Source organism: Chiroxiphia lanceolata, chromosome 3 (assembly GCF_009829145.1).
Source record: "Chiroxiphia lanceolata isolate bChiLan1 chromosome 3, bChiLan1.pri, whole genome shotgun sequence".
NCBI lineage: Eukaryota > Metazoa > Chordata > Aves > Passeriformes > Pipridae > Chiroxiphia > Chiroxiphia lanceolata.
In genome coordinates this window covers 17859175-17879239 of record NC_045639.1, presented here as the reverse complement: position 1 = coordinate 17879239, position 20065 = coordinate 17859175, and the positions used below count along the sequence as shown (strand labels likewise).

The following is a 20065-nucleotide window of genomic DNA, read 5'->3' as shown; positions in this document are numbered from 1 at the left end:
AAAAGAACAGTGTGTATTACTCTGACTGAATTTTATTTTTATTAAGGAAACCATTTTGTGGTCTTGGAATGGGAGTGACTATTGATATTATGGGTATAGGAATTGGTATTATCTCTGATTGTACATGTCTGTTTTGAAACGGACCTGGAGAAGTCCCCCAAGTGTTTTCTGTTGGTAACTGTGACACCCAGTGGTTATTTAAAGAATTATATAAATGTAGAACAGACAACTGCAGTGAACCTAAAGGCTACATAAAATGCTGAGGTTTACACAATAAGTGTGGGCTTTTAAAAGTAGTATTCTTTTCCTTGGTAATGTGTACATATAGTAAAAATAAGCTATTTTAAGAGTTGTAAGGCTTTCATCCGTTTAATTTATGTTTTGCCATATTTAAAACCCACACATACATACATATCTTTGTATTTACTTGTACAAAGCTTTTCCATATGTTGTGAGACTGAGGTTGCAATTCTGGTGAAACACTGACAAAAAGTAGCTTCATCGCTATGAAGTATGAAATGGCTTTTAATTCTTGTTGGCAAAAAGCTGGCTCAGAAGAAGTATGGGAGATAAAAGAACCTTGTTTCCTCTCCTTTGTTTGCCACTGACTCATTGTGTGGCTTAGAACAAATTGCTTGTGTGCATGGCTGATAAATACTTCATAAAGGTGCAAGGTGTAATTAGTATTAATCTAGGTGGCATTCACCTCCAACCATTTATGCCACAGTCAAGAATGATTAAATTATGTGCTGTGTATAATGCATCATACTTATATTCCAAAGCATAATATTACTTTATGAGCTGTGTTTTATTACAGAGCTCTGAATACATATACCTGGTAAATGAGAAATTAAATTGTATTCCTTAGAGATCACTGACCATAAAATATTTTCTCCTGGGGGCATGTTTTAAATAAAGGAATAGCATCAAAATTCAGAATATCTAATTGCAGTAGACCAAGCAGCATGTGCCCATTGTATATATATATTAATCTATCTACTGTTTGGAAATGTCTCAGGGAACTACGCAGGCAAGAAGAGTTACCCAGCAAAAGGAGCAATGTCACAGGGCATCCTCTTATAAACCTAGAGATTAGACAGAGCTGCAAAGTCAGTTACTGCCTAAGGCCCTTTTTTTGGCTGCATTAGCTGTAGCTATACTGTGTGCCTCAAGAGTGCACTTCAGCTCCCTGAGTATGTGCACCCTGTCTACATCCAGGATTGGGATGACATCTGTATTCCCACCATTGAGTCGTCTCTATCCAGTTTTTATGCAGAGAAACTGTGGCTAGAAAGGGAGCAATGAAACATGCTGGCGAGTCCACTTGTATCAGGGTGAGGAGAGAACCAAGACAGACAGACTGACAGACATACACACGCACAAGCTGAAAGGCTGCGTTACACCATCATTTTGTAAGAACATCAATATTAATTTTTTCACACTTTTTTTAATAGTTTCACATTTAAGAGTATCATATGAAATATTTGTCACTAAATCCTTAAATGCTGAATTCAAGATAAAAATACCTTTCGAAACTGCACACGTTGGAACTAAATTTGTTTATCATGAAAAATACAGAGTTTTTTTATGTCATTATTTGCAATTCTGTAACATTTACTAGTCCTGGTTTCATACCCTGCTGCCCCAATATTTACAAGGACACAGAAAGATAGAAACAGGTAGAAAAGTGTGCCCAAAGAAAATAAAATAATATTCGATAAAGTGCACTGTTTACTGTGTTGCTAACAGATTGTCACCCGGTGCTGTTAACTGCAGGATGAAGAGTGTTTTTGTCTTCCAGCTTCTGATAAGAACAAGTGTGTGTGATACAAGGTTGTTCTAACATAAGAATATATACTGGTGCTTACTGATATACTAACACATGTATACACTTGGCACGATTCTAGTCTAGTCTCTGGAAGGAGCTCATGAGCAGATCTTTCGCTCTTTAAACTAACCCTGAAATATGGATATTTGCTACAGAAATTTGGTTTTGCTTAGTTTCTCTCCACTGTTTATTCTGAGTTTGAATGACTTGGATTCTGGCTCTAGGTCGTTGATGCCTGCTCTTGTTTTGTTTTGGTTTTCATATTACATGTAGCTCATTTCAATCCTTCCACTAGCTTGTTTGTTTGTTTTGGTTTTTAGCCTTAAGAAGCTGGATTTTATTCCTCAAAGACTGGACAAGTCAGGTTAGAAACTAGTTTGTCTTCTACTTTGTTTATAGCATATTTTGCTAGCCAGCATAAACAAAGCCTTGGGCAATTTGCCATCCTATTCTAGACAGGATGTCTAACAAGTGGAGTAAGTGCAAGGTCTTTTGTTTACGTTGTGAACTGAGTTTGGAGTTTTTGCTTCCCAGTTCAGTATTCTTTATTCTAAGAGTGTTTTCTTATCCTCTGAGGAGAAAGTTACCACTCACAATGTGCAAATCTACATTTTTAGGTAAAAGAACATCCAGATATGTACTAGATTAAATGTGTTCCAATACTCGAATCACAGGAAAAAGAGTATCCTGAGAGAAGAAAGAAGTGTGACTTGTATGTTGGTATTCACCTTAGTTTATGTGTTTGGAAGAGCATACTTGAAAGACGTGAGTAGTGATGTATTTTATCCCTTCCTACACACTGGGGCCTGGCATGCCCTGGAAGAGAATCTCCTAGTAATTGTTATTAATTGCTATGATGTAGCACTCCAGTGGCTCATGAAGTGTCTCTGGTGTCTTACTGAAACTGAATGTTTCAGATACAGACATAAATATCACAAAATACAGTTTTCTTAATAAAGCTACACCCCTACTGATTAGCCAGTGCCCTGAGCTCTAGCGATAATAAGACCTTCTGACTTAAACCTCCATGCTCATCCCTCTGCACACTCCCTTCTGTGACAAACCAGCTCTTCCAGCACTCAACTTTATTTCAATAGTTAAAAATTAGCTCCTTGTTCTCAAGAGCATCAAGGTCTGGCTGTCTGCAAGTGGTGGCTGCTAGATATGCACATGAATTTATTGATTTCAGGGAGAAAAACAAGAAAAGGGGAAAGATGAGAGCTTAGGGTGGAAAAAGAGTAATAAAGTGGCTGCAGGAGCCTGGTAGTAGAGTGAGCTACAGTGCTCTGTTGGGAGATCAAAACAAGTGGATCCACCCTCATAATCTTCTTCTTGCACAACCCCTGACATGGCTATGTGTGGCTGTGTTTCACCCTGAAAAGAGGTGAATAGAGGACAGACTGCTGACTTACACAACGTTTAGAGGAGATAGAAATGAATTTTTAGACAGCTCCTGCAGCCAGTTCACTGAGTAAAATAACAAGTATAAAGGATGTAGTAAGCAAGTTGATTTTGCATCAGAGTGCAACTAATTTAATAGTTATCAGGCCAGACTCCTGCCTTCTGGTGTTTTGAATGCTGAGATATAAAAATAAAATGTGTGAAATACAAGACAGGATTTCTAGATGGTGGGAGTGAGCAAGATTTTGTTAAGGATATTTGTTTAAATACTGCTACAGAAGATGTAATACAGATCATACCATCTCACTAAGTCACAGGAGTTCAAGAGTTGAAAATGGCCATTTAGAACTTGGATGTATAAATAAGTGTCAGAGAAACTGAATAAGTTCTTTTCTCTTGAAGTTGAAAAACCTTCTCAGACACTACAAATGACAGAAATTTCATCTTGTTCACCAGAAAGCCTTTCCAGAAGTGTCAGTGACTCATAGATTCAATGTCAGTCCTAAAAGCCTTCCAGCATGAGGAGAATATGAAATGATGAAGCATCCTCTGCGACACATCTGCTTGAAGTACAGCACAGCGCTCTTTTAGCACCCATGGTTTCAGGAATACAGGCACTGAACGCCCTTTTTCACAGCAAGACAGGATTGTCTCTTCTCTGTGGAATTTTTTGTTTGATTTTTTTCGTCTTCAAGTGCAGATAGCCAAGGGAGGAAGTAATCAACTGATTGGTTACTTGTGACTACTGAACAAAGGCCCCTTTAAAGAAATGTCTTTGAGTGTAAGCAAAGTTATCAGTTGTTAACCTACTGTTGATTTGCATTAGAAAATCACTTAGACATTCTTCCTCCAAAAGTCCTGTCTACTGCTTTGCAGAGGCTCAGATGGGGCACTGTAGCTTTGCTTCATCATCACTTACATTGTGTAGTATTCCGGGAGGAGTACAAGGAAGGGATGAGAGATCAACAGAGAAATTAAAATAAATTAGGGATATAATATATGAACCATTGATTATAGCAGAATTTCAACCCAGCAGTGCTAGAAATGTGCTCTGTTAGTTTGGACAAGCCATTGCACCAACTGACACCTCACACCCTTATTTGATTTAGGACAGAAGTTTCATGATTAGCTTAAGCCAATCTGAGACTGTACTGCTGCCAAAGGGACATTCCTCCTCCTTCTTACATCAGACCAGGCACCCACATGACCATACAATAAACGGATCCAGCTGAAGACCAGCCCGGGGAAAAAGAAAAAAAAAAGAAGCAGACATTAGTTTTTAATTGAGTCTGGAAGATAAGCAAGCTCACTGTTCCACCTGAAGGTCGCTGGGGCTAACAAAGTGGATGGACTGGGAACAAGCAGCTAGAGGGCCAGAGGGGTTAGAGAGGGGCAGAGAGGTTAGAGAATCTCCCTCAGTGGCAGTGAGATTCAGCTGGTGAGTCTTATTAAGTGGGTACCTTTCCTTTAGCATGCAGCGTGGCCCAGGAAGGTTTGCTCAGTAGAGAGAAGCAGGTTGTGCTGCCACCCCAAGAGCTGTGCTGTATATGCATTGCAGGGGTTGTGCTTTGGGTTAGCTCTGGGCTCGTCCCCTGCAGGAGCCTGCTGTATTGGGTATGGTCCTGGAGCGTGTCTTCCAATTTAGGTGATAACAAAAACTTATGTAGATGCACCCACTATGTACCTGGGGGTACCACTGGTACTAATATTTTTGGAGACCTCTAGCTGCTACAGGCATCATAGGAAAGAAGAGCCTGTTTAAACTCTCTTTTTGGGGTAGAGAGGCAGGAATGTAGCAGACCCAGCGCTGAGCAAGAAAAAAGAGACCACAAAGATGTCATGTGGTTTTATCCCCACAAGAGACTGAGTCTTTTCTGTGGTGCTGCTTTCAAGCAATGGAGGAGTGCCAAGATCTCTGTGGTTCCCATTGGTGATGGTGCACTCATTGCTTTTCCCATTTGTAATTATTACCAACAAAAAGTTCTGCTTTTCTCAGCTCCTGGATGCTTCACCAAAGTAGTCTGTGGACTCACATTCTAGTTTAAATGTGCCTTTTTGAGCAGCATCCTTAATTTGCCCTTTGGGGGTGTTTTGTGCTGTTCAGTGTATTTAAGCACTTATATTTTTCATGGGCCACTCTGGTAGTTAAAGACAGCAGGGGGCACCAAATCTGCATAAGTCTGTTAAAATTACAACATCCAGATCCATGCTCATAAAACTGAAGTTATTATGCATACTCTCAGTTTAACATCCAGAATTTTGTTCAAGTACTGATGTTTTCTAAGATACCTGCTTGATTCTCAGGAGCTACAGTGGTGAAAATGGAGGTTGAATTTCCACAAATGTATACATCTGGGCCAGCAGCAGACCTTTCTCCTGCCAGTTGACATCCTACTCCCTTCCCTACTTAGTGTTGTAGGCTCCAGAGCTCATGCCCATGATGATGCTCTCTCTAATACTTAATTCAGGAAGCTGTTTGTATTTACGGAACTGAAGGCTTTGCTTTTCAGTTCCAAAGTATCCTAATATTGGTGTTGTGAAAAGATTTTATGCTCAAATCACAAATTTTGGACTTTCTAACGAACTGATCTTCCCAATGGTCATGTAAAATGTTCTCAAATCTAGAGTAAGTGATATAGCTTAACTCTGCCTCTGTTCTTTTGCAGAAGCTGGAACTCATTTCTTTCAAAATTTTAAGAAAAAATCCTCTGCAAAATGAAAATGAAACACAAAATATATTATCTCGTGGTTCTTTGAATATTGGTTTAAATGTAATTTGTGAGGATGGATCTGATTCAAAAGCCTTCTTAATGTGAGTGGTTCACACTCATGAAACACCTGTGGGTACACTCAGAAAAGTAAAACCTATTATTTGTATATATAATATGTATGTATTATTTGTATTTTAGACACACTTCAGGATTGGATCCTCATTTGATAACATACAAAGAAAAGTAACATTGCAGTTTGATAGACACTTTAAGAAATCTATTAATTAGGCTGTATTTCTGTTACAGCCAAGGACCAGTAAGATGAAAAAATGTGTTCAAACCTTGCTGAGATAGTCACCGCATAATTGTTTTCCTGCCCTGCATGCCTGACCTTGGATTTCTATTCCTCTAAATTTAAAATCCTTCTTTGAAAAATCAGACCACAGAGAGAGACAATGAAGCAGAATAGATAGTCATGCAACCAAGAAGACAACCTGGGTCTGAGACATGACTGCTCATTCTGTGGCTTTTGGTAAGTCATTTTAGTGTCAGATTCATAAAATAATTTAGTTATTTGAATTTTAAGTTTGGCTTGTTAGGTGCACGCCTAACTAAGGGCTTATTTATGTACTTTAAATGCAATTACTCTTTGGATAAAATAGGTAAACAACATACCTGCTAAGCCTTCCAGAACAACACATTCTGCCATTTTTTCAGACAGCAGGAAAAGGACATTGTTGTCGGGTGACCAATACTCAGTGAGAGTAGCTGCACATTAATGTGCATGTTAACAGCTTGGGTAAGTATCTATCAGCACCTGTCTTGGTCTGTGCTGAACTAGTGGCACATGCTCAGCTGATCTGTACATGTCTAGTCTGTCCAGTGTATCTGGATTCAGTAATATTGGCAGATCTGAAAAAAACAGAGAAATCAAGTGTGGTTTCCCCCAAGGGGATGGATGCCTCATTACTGGATTACTCTTCATGATTGCTTTACTGAGCATTTCCTCTAGTGATTCACAAAGTTTGTATTTTTGTGCAGTTTCACGGATTCACTGACCTTACAGCATTATTGTGAAGAGAAGTACATTAAATATTGGAAAGAGTCCTGATACTGCCATAATGGGAATTGCATAAATATCTAGTGTAAATAGTCTCCACATTACCATTGATTTCTTCATAGAAGGTTTACACCCTTGAACTTTTGGCTTCATTTGTCCTACTCACAACAGCAGGTTAAAATAATTATTTCAAACCCATATTTTACAGTCACCTGTCAAAAACTGTGTAGGACTCTAAATAACAGATCTGGATGGTTCCTTAATCATCTGCAGGTAATCATCTGTATTTCTTCTGTCTCCATAGCTCTTAAACCTTGTCAGCTTGGACGTCCCTGGAAGTGTTCAGGGTCAGGTTGGATGGGGCTTTGAGCAACATGATGGATTGGAAGATGTCCTTGCCCATGGCAAGGGAGTTGGACCAGGTGATCTTTAAAGGACCCTTCCAACCTAAACCTTTCTATTTGTTTTGTGTCTTAGAGTGTGCTAGGTAAGGTAATGAGTCTCTGGTTTGTAGTTTATAACCAAAATCTAGCTAAACATCCAATCTTAGACCTTGGATGCAGTGTGCATGGCATTTTCAAAGGTAGGTTGTGGAAGCAGGATTTGCTTGACATTTTTACATGACTTTTAGTATGATGTTGGGAACATGCAAATTTAGCAACATATTCTCAATTTCACGTCTTTATCAATAGAAAAATCTTTCAAATTCCTAATGTAAATCACTTTTTATATTTTAAGACCATTACATTTTACCCAGTCTGTAGTGGGCAAAGAATATTATATTATATTTCCACACTTACTACCACTTTACATATCTGAAGACTGTTTTCATGTGTATCTTCAGAGTTTTCTTTAGGTAGAATGAGCTCAGTTCTTTCTGCCTTATCTCCAAGGCTGATATCTCTAATATCTCCTGAATTATCTTAAACATGTGAACATAGTTTTCACAAGTGTAATGTTCCAAAATGTCACTACGTCACATCTTCAGTGCTGCATTCTGTCTTATATATCCCAGTACAATATTTTCTGCTTTCATTCCAGATTTATTCCATTTGTGATAAAACATGCAACTATTTTTCTGAGTACTGCTGCATCATGTTGGGAAAATGCAGCTGGTTTTGCTATTATTTTTTACTATTCATGATTCACTGTCTAAATGAAAGGATTTTGTGCATAACATTCCACCTTAGGTCTAGCTCTAGTCAAAACTCCCATTAATATTTTGGATAACACAGTAGAGAGGATTATCAAATAGCATTCAGCCATCAGCTGCAGAGGATCCCTTAACTGCCTGTGAAAGGGTAGGATATAAACTGAGAATCATCATGACAAGTTAAGAAATCAGTATGAAGAGTATATGCAACTCAACAAAGAAAAGCAAGAGCTACTTCATTTAGATAGGAATAATTAAATACACAATATTAAGAGTGGCAAAAATCAGACAGCACTGGGAAACAGATCACAGAGTTAGGATATATGACTTTATTGCTCATTCCTTTTCCCAAGACTTGCTACTTTGTTATAGAAAGAATTTAGTTTCATTTCATACAATTTTACCTAGATTAATCATTGGTCCTCACTATTTCTTTCTTGCTCTCTTCTTGTTACTTGTTTAATTTAAATTAACAGAAAAATAATGGAATAAATAATTAAACATGCAAAAATGTTGATCTTTCCAAGGCTATTTCTTTTTCTTAAGATGGTTTTTATCTTTTCCAGTCTTCTATCTTTCAGGATTTCTCAAATATCTAGTCAGTCTGAGATTACAGCCACTTTTAAAATATAAGCAAAATGGAAATATATACCAGGCTCCTTGAATAAACTGGCTTTCCTGTAGGGACATTTCATGCATATCTCAGACTGTCTCACAATGTTCTGTAGTATTTAAGAAACATTTTTCTTGGTATCAAAGATAGTAAAATATTAGTTATTATTGTGAAAAAGCACATTTTCATATCAATACCATAAAACTTGCGTATTGAAGCAGAATCTCATTCAGGAAGTTGTACAGACAGAAGGATGAATGTCTGCTGTTAGCCCCTGTGAATCTGAGAGATATTCAGATATGAAGTCGTGTGGTGATTTACTTTCACAATATAACATGACACTGAATTCAGATGCCTCAGATTTGAGGCCCAAAATTGCAGGGTTTGGAATTCACATATGATGTTCAGAGACAGAAGACATTAATTAAGTTAATAAAAAAGACTGTGCATAAAATGAGTTTATATGACTATGGTCCGTGCAGCCTTGGACCAGAATGATGTCAGAAAATTGCTCGTAGTTTGTCTGGAGATTCCCCCCACTTCTGTTTCACACCTCACCTAGGAATTCAAACAGGCTGAATATATCTTTGCCTTGCAGCACTGTTATATTAATGTTCCTACAACTGGAGTTTCTAAACTCAAAGTTATCTTTTTAAAGAAGACCCTGGCTGCGTAGTGGGGGAAAATGGAAGATTTCATGCAATTTTGTAGTTAAAAGCATATTTTTATTTACTTAAAATGAAGTCCTAAACCTGATAACAAAGAATATTGACAAATACAATCAAAGAATTGCAAACAGCATAATGTGTTTGGTTTAAATTCAGGCCTGGCAGCCCTGCAGGATGAAATAATCCACATAGGATAATTTTGGAATGGGTAAAGGCATAGACGCAACCCAATGCAGTTTCTGGATTTTAGTGAGGAGGTACCATTTGTTGGAGCAGAAGGGTAATTAAGTTTTTGTTCCTCTTCGCTTGCACCAAGATGATTAGCAGGGGAATCTCATTCTTCTGAGTTTTGCAAGGCAGACACTTTTCGAATAAGAAGTGAATTTGCTTATTTCAGACAGTCTGGTAAACAACCATCAGAGGACAACTTCTCTCAGCTGCTGTGTCAGGCTCACTGCAGTGTGGGCACACCATGCCATGTTCAGCTATCTTAGTTGCTCAGGTGAGTAGTTAGTTGGCAGGCAGATTAAACTGTTTACTCAGCTACTTAAGCTCATTTGCAGTAATTCTACCTACTTTCTTGGGATACACTAGTCCCTCCTCTTCAAGGCGAAAAAGAGCTCAGTAACACTGTTTGTGTATATAGGTCATCTTAATTAATTTTCCTAGTGAGTTTTGTTAAATTTGTGATATAATTTGTGTGAGAATTTACATGTCACTAACTCACACTATCCTTGCTGGAGACGCTTCAGTTTAAAAGGAAAACAACTTACTGTACTTTCAAAGCAAGATTACTTTCTCCTAGCAAGACAAAGTGGCCTTAGTGGGAACTAGGGCAGCTAAGCTGCAGTGCTTGGAAATTTGCGCCTTAATTATCATGAATTAGCTTCTCCATCTGGGCCAGAACAAATATGTGAAGAATACTCAGAAGATTGTCCAGTGCATTACCTTTTTCTGCTGTATGATCTTCATTGAATGCATGTGTGTTTTCTGGTCATACTGTAATCATTGCAGTGGAAAACCCTTTTGCAGTTTAAATTAGCAAAAGTGCTTTTTGATTTTCAGTTATTTTAATGTTCAAAGTATCCCTCAAAAGGTAATATACATATATATGTAAGTTACAATAGTAACTGATAGATCATTAACATGAATTGGAAATACCAGCACTGCTAAAATATCATCTTTGCTTCCATTTCCAGACAGAGTCTCCTAGCTTGGCTACCTTCAGCTTTGCTTGTGTTAATTGTTTCAATGGATACTGATATTTATGACTCAAATGAATGCTTCAGAAGCCAAAATAACCCCTCACCTGAATACTTGCTGAAAAAAATTTTTATTTTAGAAAACTATGTCCTCAAAGCAAACCTGCCTGGAGTTAGTTTGATTTTGAGAGCTGCTTTACTTGCAATCCAAAGCAAACAAAATCTGTTAGAAAAAAAAAAAAGACTTCATTTCTATTATATGTTTTTTCACAGCAGTTTATAGGTCAACAATTTATGTAACCCAGTCAGCAAGAAATGCATATATAGCATCTATGTCTTTGAATCAATTAGCTGTCTAATGTCAAGGTAATTACATTAATATAAGGCTGTTGCAGGTTCAAGGAGGAGAGAGCTTGGTTTCTCTAGAGAAGAGCTAAGTGCCTTGAACAGAGAATAAGATTGTGTGTGTATGTGTGTGCGTGCAGTACTTGTGAGTCATGACAGTTTCTAAAAGGCTGTTTAACTTTCTGAAATTGATGTGAGTCATTGTTCTCTTCCCAGGTAATGACTAGTTAAGATCATATTTAGCTCTTCCATTTCTCTAGTAATCTCTGAAACTAGTATTTCATTGATCTTCCAGTGAACAGCTGCCTCAGAGTCCTCAGTGACAAGTAAAGGGTTTATGAAAGAACACAAGATAGTTCCATCTGGAGAGCATAGATGACTGGAGCTGTCACCTGTTACTGCTCAGCCAATTCTATCACGTTAAAGTGACAACTGGTTTAACAAAAGAAAACCTTGTACTGAGTGTTTAATGTAGGTACAAAACATTCAGGACTTGGAAAAAGGCAACTCAGAATGACATAGAATAAAAATAAGTGCAACAAGGGCAGACTTTTTACTTATGACATCATAAACACTGTTTCTCCTAGAGCTACACTGAGTATTTCACTTGGCATCCTGAGTAAACTAAAGATCTAGACCGCAACTTATCTGACCCTTATGGTTTAGGCAAGTCTAGTTAGACATTTCAAGGTAACAAAAAGAAAAAGAATGAGAGAATCACGGAATAGGTCAGGTTGGAAGGGACCACAGTGGGTCATCTGCTCCAACCTCCCTGCTCAAGTAGGGTCATCCTAGAGCAGGTTACTCAGGATTGCGTCCAGATGGGTTTTGAATATCTCAAGGGAAAGAGACTGCACAAGGTCTCTGAGCAACCTGTTCCAGTGCGTGGTCACTCACACAATAAAGGTGTTCTTCCTCACATGCAGAACACAAATTAGGAGACTTGTGGTACAAAATCCACTAGAACTTCCAATCAGAATTGCAAACCTTCTGTTCTTTGTAAGAGATGGGCAGATTGCAGAGAATGATCTTGTCTTGCTGGTTTTGCTTCAGACTGGAAATATTTTATATGATGTTAAAGCCAAGATGGCTAATGTATTACAGGTTTATATTTAGAATGGGAATGATCTTCCAGAACAGCGTTCTCGTGAGATTTCTTGCTAAACATGTTCCTACTCCTCCATTGCCACCCCCAACCTTTTCTTCTGGTATTTTTCCAATTTACAATATGAATTCTTCAGTACTTGTTGTCAAATGCTAAAATAGTTTTTATAAGGGACTTTAGCTGAAGTGACTAGAAATTCTAAGTGATACAGAGTGTTATAATCATTAGTTAAAAATTAGTTAATCATAGTTAAAAATATCCCTATTTATAGGCGTTTTATTTTCTCTGCTTCAATATGGGGAATATGTTTCAAAGTTACAAAAGCTTAGGGGATCAGTTCGAACAGTCTTTGCTTAAATTCAGTGTTTGATAAAGAGTTCTGTTATTGATGTGCTAATAATACAAGTCATATTTTTTGGGCAACTGATTTATTTTTTCCCTTTAAACAGAGGTAAGTCAAACCTGATACTAATTTATCAAGTTTGAAGACAAGGAGGCAGTGTAATAAGGGTACTGAGCTGACAGCAACCACTCCATTCCTACTGTTGCTGCAGCACATGCTGCTGTATGTCTGCATGGCCTCTCCTTCCTTTTACATCATAGGTGTGCCCACCTCTCATAAAACTGCATCAAAACCAACTTTACTGAATAAATACAGCCATAAAATTATGTTTATGTATTCATTAGTCAACATTGTTATTTATGCAGACCATATTGTAACTATTCATTTATGTGTGCAAGTTAAAAATGACTAATACCATTAATTCAGTTAGAACACATATGTCAATTTGGTGAAATACTGATTTTTTTCTAAACTATAGCAAAGACACCAAGTCTAGATTTACTGCACCAGATTGTTGTTTTTGGGACAGCAGGGATGAGCATTCAGTATCAGTCTCAGTACAAAGAGACAAACAGGAAGAGCATTTAGTTTCGTATGAGAGAATTTAATCATCCTCTGAGAAGGAGAACTGTTGAAGGGCATCACATATTTGTCTTTGTTCTGGCATATGTATTCAGAATGATGGAGCCATAAGGCATGGAGAGCATCAGCAGGGCTTGTAGATTAGCAGAGTGTTACAGGCTCTGGGGTAGGAAAAAATGAAACATCTTTAAAATTAGAGGAATTTGGCTCAGAATGTTATTTCAGTGTTTGGACAAATGCATATTTTATGCAATTTTCCCTATTAGCATAACTAGCTCTGCAGGATCTTCAGTGACTGATGAAGGATTTCTCATAAGTTACTTATTCAGAAAATTTGATATTCCTCTTTCACTCCTTTGATGGAATTCAGTTATTCAGAATTGATAAAGTTGTAACCCACTCCCTCCCCAGCAGAGACACAAATTAAATTCCTTCTTGGCAGGATTAAGTAATGTTAGCAAGCATTCCTTGTGTATAGTTTCCATGTATTGATTTGAAGGATATTAGGTAATGTCAAAGGCAATTAAGACTGGTTCAGATCTAAGTTCTACTCCCTGCATGGGCTCTCATTTTTATGTTATGCTCTCTCCAGACTAAGGGTCTTGAACAGTTCACAAAAATGTTCTTTGGAAAAAAAAAGTAGATGTGTTATTCCAACAATGCTGAAAATCTTACTACTAGTTTATGGAAGGCTCCTGCCTTTCATGTATTTATTGGAAGGACTTCACATCTGGAAGGAGGTAACTTTTGAAAGATGAACATGAATTCTGCTGCTGCCATGAATACTTAGGGTCTTTGGCTAATTCTAATCCTTCTGAAAATGTCACACATAGTTATTAGAGAACTGTTGAAATTAAGCAAATCCCTTCCCCATTCCATTTCACTTTAAAGCAGGACCTCCCCTGCAATTGCTTTGTCAACTCGCTTTTTGCTACTCTGTCCTGGAACTAAGAGCAGAGATCCTGTCTTTCTGGAGTGCTTAGTATCCTGTCAGACATTTCAGCACTGGTGAGGAAGCAGTCTTGATGAACAACCAGAAGATAAAAGTTGAATTTGGAGGAGTTAAGGGAGTGGGAGGCAGTAGATGGACAAAGCTGAGAGTATAAACTAGCAAGAAGATAAGGGAAAGACAGGCTAATAGGAAAGAACTGTGTGGTAGAGGGGCGGAGGAAGCTGGAGCAATAGAGCAGAAAAGCACAGCTTAGGAATCGAGAGGTGCAGTGATATCTGTGCTCACAGAATCGGTCCACTAACCCTGCAGATAATGCAAAAACTCACAGATACCCTGATGACAAACATTCTTCTATTTGCTAGCAAGTTAGTAACATGCAGAGTCAAAATGTGTGTCGTGCCTCTGTGGTAATCAAACCATGGGACAGAACAGTTACTGAGATCACTCAGTTCAGGTGAGTGATCTGAGCTGCAAATCTTAAGCCTCAGTTTTGCCAGTGGCCATGACGGACATGAGTGTGATACTGTGTTATTCTGATATTGGCTGGCAAGTGAATAGTAGAAGCAAAGCACTACAAAGTGTCAAGCTCTGAAGAGTCTTATTTTGCTATTTAGGAACATTTCTGTATTGCATATTAATCTATGCTTTTGTAATTAAACATGGAGATTATAGCCTGACAGGAACCTTAAAAACTTCAACAGGAATGAATGTAAAGTTGTGTACTAAAGAAGGAATAAGCCCTGGAAATTATATAGGTTGGGACCTATTCAGCTGAAGATGAACTGAGACAGGCAGTGGAATAGGTTGCCCAGGGAGGCTGGGCCATCTCTGTCCTTGGAGGTTTTCAAGACTTGACCAGATGAAGCCCTGGGCAACAAGTCTGACCTTGACTTGGCACTGCTTTGAGCAGGAGGTCAGACTAGAGACCTCCTGAGGTCCCTTTCGACATAAACTTTTCTATGATCCTGTGATAATGTAGTTAAAATTTATTCATCCAGGTCCTACAAAAGAAGGTGGGAACTGCTGGCAGTAAAATGAGATTATTTTCAGTGGGTTTGTGAACTATCACATTCCTGGTATCTGAAAATAAGACTTCATTAACAAAATGTCACTTGCCTTTATTATTGCAAAGGTAACCTTTTGAAAGTGAACTGACCATGCAGTAATAGAGTAATTTCATTTGGAATCTGCAGATAATCTGAAATAATAATGCATAAGACTATGAAATGCTTCTATTAATCTCTGTGGGATATTAACAGTAAAGCCCAGTGATAGCAATTTGTATATAAGCATTGTTAATAATTCAGTAGGACTTAAGCTTCACAAAAGAGAGAGTCAGATGTATTATTAAAAATACTTAATCTATGAATGACAGTTCTCTCCTATAATTAATGTAACGGCTTTTACTCTAGCAGGCACTCAGTAATATGTTACACTCAAAACTATACATTGTAACAATAATATATGAATCCTAAAACTATGAACCACCTTGGCTGAGAGTGCATCATCACCTTGTTGGTGGATTTATGGTGATTTTAGCCTCTTACTTTGGGGACTACTGGTCTTTTAAAGACTCGTTCTTTAGGTTTATACAGTTGAGGTAATTATTTGGGAGTTGAAAGGACTCATTAGCAATCCCCTCTCATCTCTTATGCCATTCTATAAATTAGCCACTGGAAATTTCTTTCAGTGCCTTCAAATTCTTTCATTATCTAGCACAAAAGGTCATTTCCCATAAAACCAAGTGCTCCAAGACCTGCTAATGTAAGGACATCCTGAACTTGTGAATCTATTAAATCTGTTTTCACAATCTATTTTCACGATTGGATGTTGTTTGGTTTTGAGTGCCGTCTGTTGCTCACCAGATGAACTCCGTTATTACTTGTCTAGTGACTGAATTTTTCTGGTCCCTTCATAGAGGTCCTCACAAAGTAAAAAGCCATCTTAAGTGAAGAAATCCCAAATCATGTTTGTGCTTTGACCTATGATCATAGTTGAATAGTGATAGCTTTGAAAATCAGCATCTCAGTATCTCTTGTACAAAAGCAGCACCACCATCTATCCTCTTGTGATGGCTCTGTGTGAAATTGGGATCAGACTCTATTACAGTCATATTTTCCAACAAATATGCATGGTAAAGACAAATTCTTTACTGTTCAAAAGTACCAAATCTGAACAGTGACAGCTGTAGCATTCTGAAACTTAATCTGTGAAAGAAAGCGAGGCCCTTACAGTCTTTTGTAAAACATCTTTCTCCACGGGTTTTACAAACACACTACCATGATCTGCTTGTGGGTGCTGTGGGATACAGCCCACAAAACCAGTTCATGTAAAAACTTCTTCTAGGAAGTGTTATTAAGCTTGAAGTACCTTACGTGACCCATCAACAAATACATTTAAAAGGAATAGCCCCTGGATGAAGATGAGAGGAGAGGCTACAAACCAATTTTTAATCAACCTGTACATAATATGTTTTCCATTTCTTACTGACTTTCTACTTTGTCTGCAGTTTATCTCATGGTCCTTTCTGACTAATTTTTGCTGTTGCATTCCCAGGTTACAGGTCTGTGCCACGGAGTAAGAACAGCAGTCCCTTCTGGAAATGGCTGGGGAATACCTCCTTGTATGGAGGAAGCAGGAACATTTGTGAGATTTTGAAGACAGAAGAGTGAAAGATGAGGTTCTAAATCTGAAACTGTGGCTGTTAAAATGAGCTGCTGAACACCAGAGAGCAAAGATTACTGGATTGCCTAACAGGCTGCTGCAGAACTTCTGAGCTTTTTATTTTCAGTAATAAAAAAAGAAATCCTTGTGCGTCTCAACATGTGGATGTAATTCTGTTTATTTGTGGAAAAGAAGTGTTAAAATAACAATTTTTGAAAGCAACAGTTTTTCCTAAAGGAAAAAAAATACTTTTTATACATAAAATCTACTTCCTATACTCTGTATTTTTCTACTTTCTTATTCCAGATCCCTTCAGAGGATAATGCTGCATCCTCAGCTCCCACACCCTCCATCCTGGTCTCTGTGATATACATTATTTCAAAGGAGCACAGCTGGGTGCTGGACTGTAATTTCTCATGCAGCCAGGATCAGATCCATTAGTTTATGTGAAGGTTAGGACCAAGACCATGGAAGTATATAGGGAGCTAATAGATAGACTGGTGTTCCTGCTGTGTTCACAGGGGCTTAAACCAGGGAGAAAATGGTCAGGCACATCCATATTATTTTCACCTTTTGCTTCATGATTTGCTGTAGTCTCATTCATAAATGACAAAGGAACCTCACCCTGCTGTGAGGTTCTCATACCACAGAGAGCTGTAATGAGTTTGTAACAAGATGGAGATAAGGAAGACTTTTTAGTGATTACTCAGACAAATCTCTGAGTACAAATCAGAGATGTACTGAGTGAAGGGTATATCTTTCCATCACTCTCCATCACTTAAACGTCTGAGGATACTTAAGGTATTCTCATGGTGTTATGTAAGAAGAACTCAGTAAGACAAGAGTGTCCTAAATGCATCTTTATAGATTTTTCCCTTTCGCTGTATGTCAGAAACTTTTGTAATTTGACAGCCACTGGCAATGATTAATGGCTGGCAATATGGCCAGGGGCAACGCATGTTTCAAAATCAGTACCAGGAAAGATTCTGTGATCTTGGAAGTCTTTGGCTGTCGAACTGTCTTGCAAAATGAAAAATAAGTGTTTTGCCTGTGTGTTCGATGAAGAGCTCCAAATACATAGCTGGAATGTAGGTGAGAGACAGTGAAAAACAGCAGAATATTTACCTTGGAGTGTGACGCTAAACAGACATTTAATGGTTGTTTCCACTTCTGTCTTTCATGATAGCTAGAGTATATTTATATTTTTCATAGATGTGCATATATGTGCAGGTGTATACATATAAGTGCACCAGAATCAAATGTTTTATTTTCATTTTCTTAGAAGCATCAGTTTTTCTGTACTGAATCTTAACATATGCAATATATATCCAGATACCGAGGTAACTGTGACAAAATAAATAAATATTTCCAAGCACGACTCCTGTACCTCATTTACTACTCTTTTCAAAATGTATGGTTATGAATAAACCATTTACTTCCACAAACATATGCTCTGCAGGGTTTCAGATGCAAAAAAATTAAAAGGTCAGAGAATTACAATGGATTTACTGCACCCCTTTATGACGAAAAGCTCATTACTACTTGCTGGGTTCTGTCCTTAATTAAAGCATCAGTTCACACGTACAGTCTGGAGCAGCTCAATTATGAAAGGTTAGATCCATCAGTTTATTCCTGATTGGTTTATTAATTACCGGTCATGATTCTTGATTCAAATCAGCACTCTTTCCTCAGGATAAAAGTGCATATTATGTTAAAAATAATATACCATACTTTTAAACAAGAATATATTGAAAACATTTCAAAAGAAAGCTTCCACTGGACTTGGCTTTGATCGAATTACAATCTCCTGTACCATGAAGTCTGACTTTAACAGGTAACCACTGGCAAATTTCTTCATAGTTTTGTTACTGAACCACCTTCAATCCATACAAGGGTAGAACAAATGCTGTGAGCTAAAACTCTTTTTCAGTTTTGTAAGAAAGTTTCAAATATATAGCTTTCATCTCTGGTTTTCAAAATATTTTTAAATGGGACTTCTGATGGTTCTGTGGCATTTTCTCCTGAAAACTTTTTGCTTGCAAACCTCCTGTATTGCGTCAGCTGATGCGCTCCAAAGAAGTGGAAAAACTTTTGATAGTAAACCTAAAACAGATCTCTTGTAGAAATGGCTAAATTGTGTCTGGAGACACTGTGGATACTGTTAAAGACAAGGTGCAAAGGCAGGAACTTATCCTTCCTTCCTTGTTTTAAATGTGTGCTTCAGCAATTTGGGTACTGCATACACCTGAAAGCCAGCAAGAGCGCTCTCCCAGTTGATGGCATTTGAGAAAAGCTTGTCTTTATTTACTCCAACAGTAAATGTCTTTTTCACCTAATGGGAAAGGGTGGACTGATTTTACTTTGCTGAGCTACTCTGCGGCGGTTCATGAGATCTTGGGCTGGGTCCCTGTCCCCTCTCCATCAGAGGATGGATGCTCCAGGGCTGGCCTCTCCACGGACCTGGTGCGCTTTTCATCGGAGTTACCTGACCCTGAAAGGAAAAACAATAATTAAACCCCGTCCACCAAAGCACTTCAAGTTTAGGCGTACAATTATCTCCTCAGGATTTGGCCTGAACTGATCCCAGCCCACGCAGCTTCCTCTCACGCTGTCGTGACAGGATTTCAGTCAGAAACACGCGGCACTGGCAGCAGCCGCTACCCGAGCGGCAGCAGCAGCCCCTCGCCAGCCCCGTGCTGCCGAGCCCCGACCCCCCGCCGCACCTCCACGGAGGGAACCCGCCCCTCGGGGCCGCCCACCGCGGCTCTTCGGCGGGGCGGGGGCGCGGCGGAGGGGCCGGGCGGGGCGTCCCGGCCGCGGGGCGTTGCGGGGGTCTGGGCGGGCTCGGCGGAGCGGCAGCGGCTGCGGGGGCGCGGTGGCCGCCCGGCCCGGCGGCGTGTGCGGCGCTGCCCGGGCACTGCGCCGCGCCGGCATCTCGGGGGGTCGCCGCTCTCCCGGTGAAGTGAAGGTGAAGGGGGGCGCGGAGGGCTCTCCTCGCCATGGCCTTCACCTTCGCCGCCTTCTGCTACATGCTGTCGCTGGTGCTCTGCGCCGCCCTCATCTTCTTCGCCATCTGGCATGTGAGTACCCCAGCCCCGCATTCCCCCGCCCTCCGGTTAAAGCGGGCTCCAGCCCTGGGTGTGGAGGGTCGTGCCACGAGGGCAGCGGGGTGGCGGGACAGGCTGGGGCTGGGGCTGGGGCTGGGGCGAGCAGCCCCTTGCCCGGGGACCCGGGGAGATGCGTCCCGCGGTGGGAGCGGGCGCGTCCCGCGCTTCCCCCGCCTGTGGCCCCGGTGCCAGGACGGACAGACCGCGCCGTGACACCTGTGCGTGGGTGCCGGTGTTTAGTACATTTTTATAAGCATAAAGACCGGTGGCCACGCGTCTGTGAGAGCTTGGTCCCCACTACCGGGAAGCGCTCGAAGGCTGAGCGCTGCCC

The 20065-nt window shown here is 39.6% G+C and overlaps 1 protein-coding gene and 1 long non-coding RNA gene across 8 annotated transcripts in view; both read left to right on the top strand.

Annotated features, from left to right (window-relative positions):
- The window catches only part of LOC116783986, a 32794-nt gene extending 14822 nt beyond the window's left edge, over window positions 1-17972 (top strand). For 5 of the 7 annotated variants that reach the window (XR_004355914.1, XR_004355912.1, XR_004355913.1 and 2 more), the window contains 4 exons: window positions 2446-2593; window positions 3686-4667; window positions 6247-6472; window positions 16520-17972. This is a non-coding gene — a long non-coding RNA (uncharacterized LOC116783986). Of the gene's footprint in view, window positions 1-2445; window positions 2594-3685; window positions 4668-6246; window positions 6473-9831; window positions 9860-16519 lie in introns of those variants that run through there. The other 2 variants (XR_004355911.1, XR_004355915.1) reach the window with 2 other exon arrangements.
- Window positions 17973-19513: 1541 nt separating this feature from the next.
- CNIH3 (cornichon family AMPA receptor auxiliary protein 3) overlaps window positions 19514-20065 on the top strand; it is a 47829-nt gene continuing 47277 nt past the window's right edge. The window contains exon 1 of the mRNA XM_032683769.1: window positions 19514-19707. Coding sequence (XP_032539660.1) covers window positions 19627-19707 — 81 coding nt within the window. The 5' untranslated portion in view covers window positions 19514-19626. The remainder of the gene's footprint in view (window positions 19708-20065) is intronic.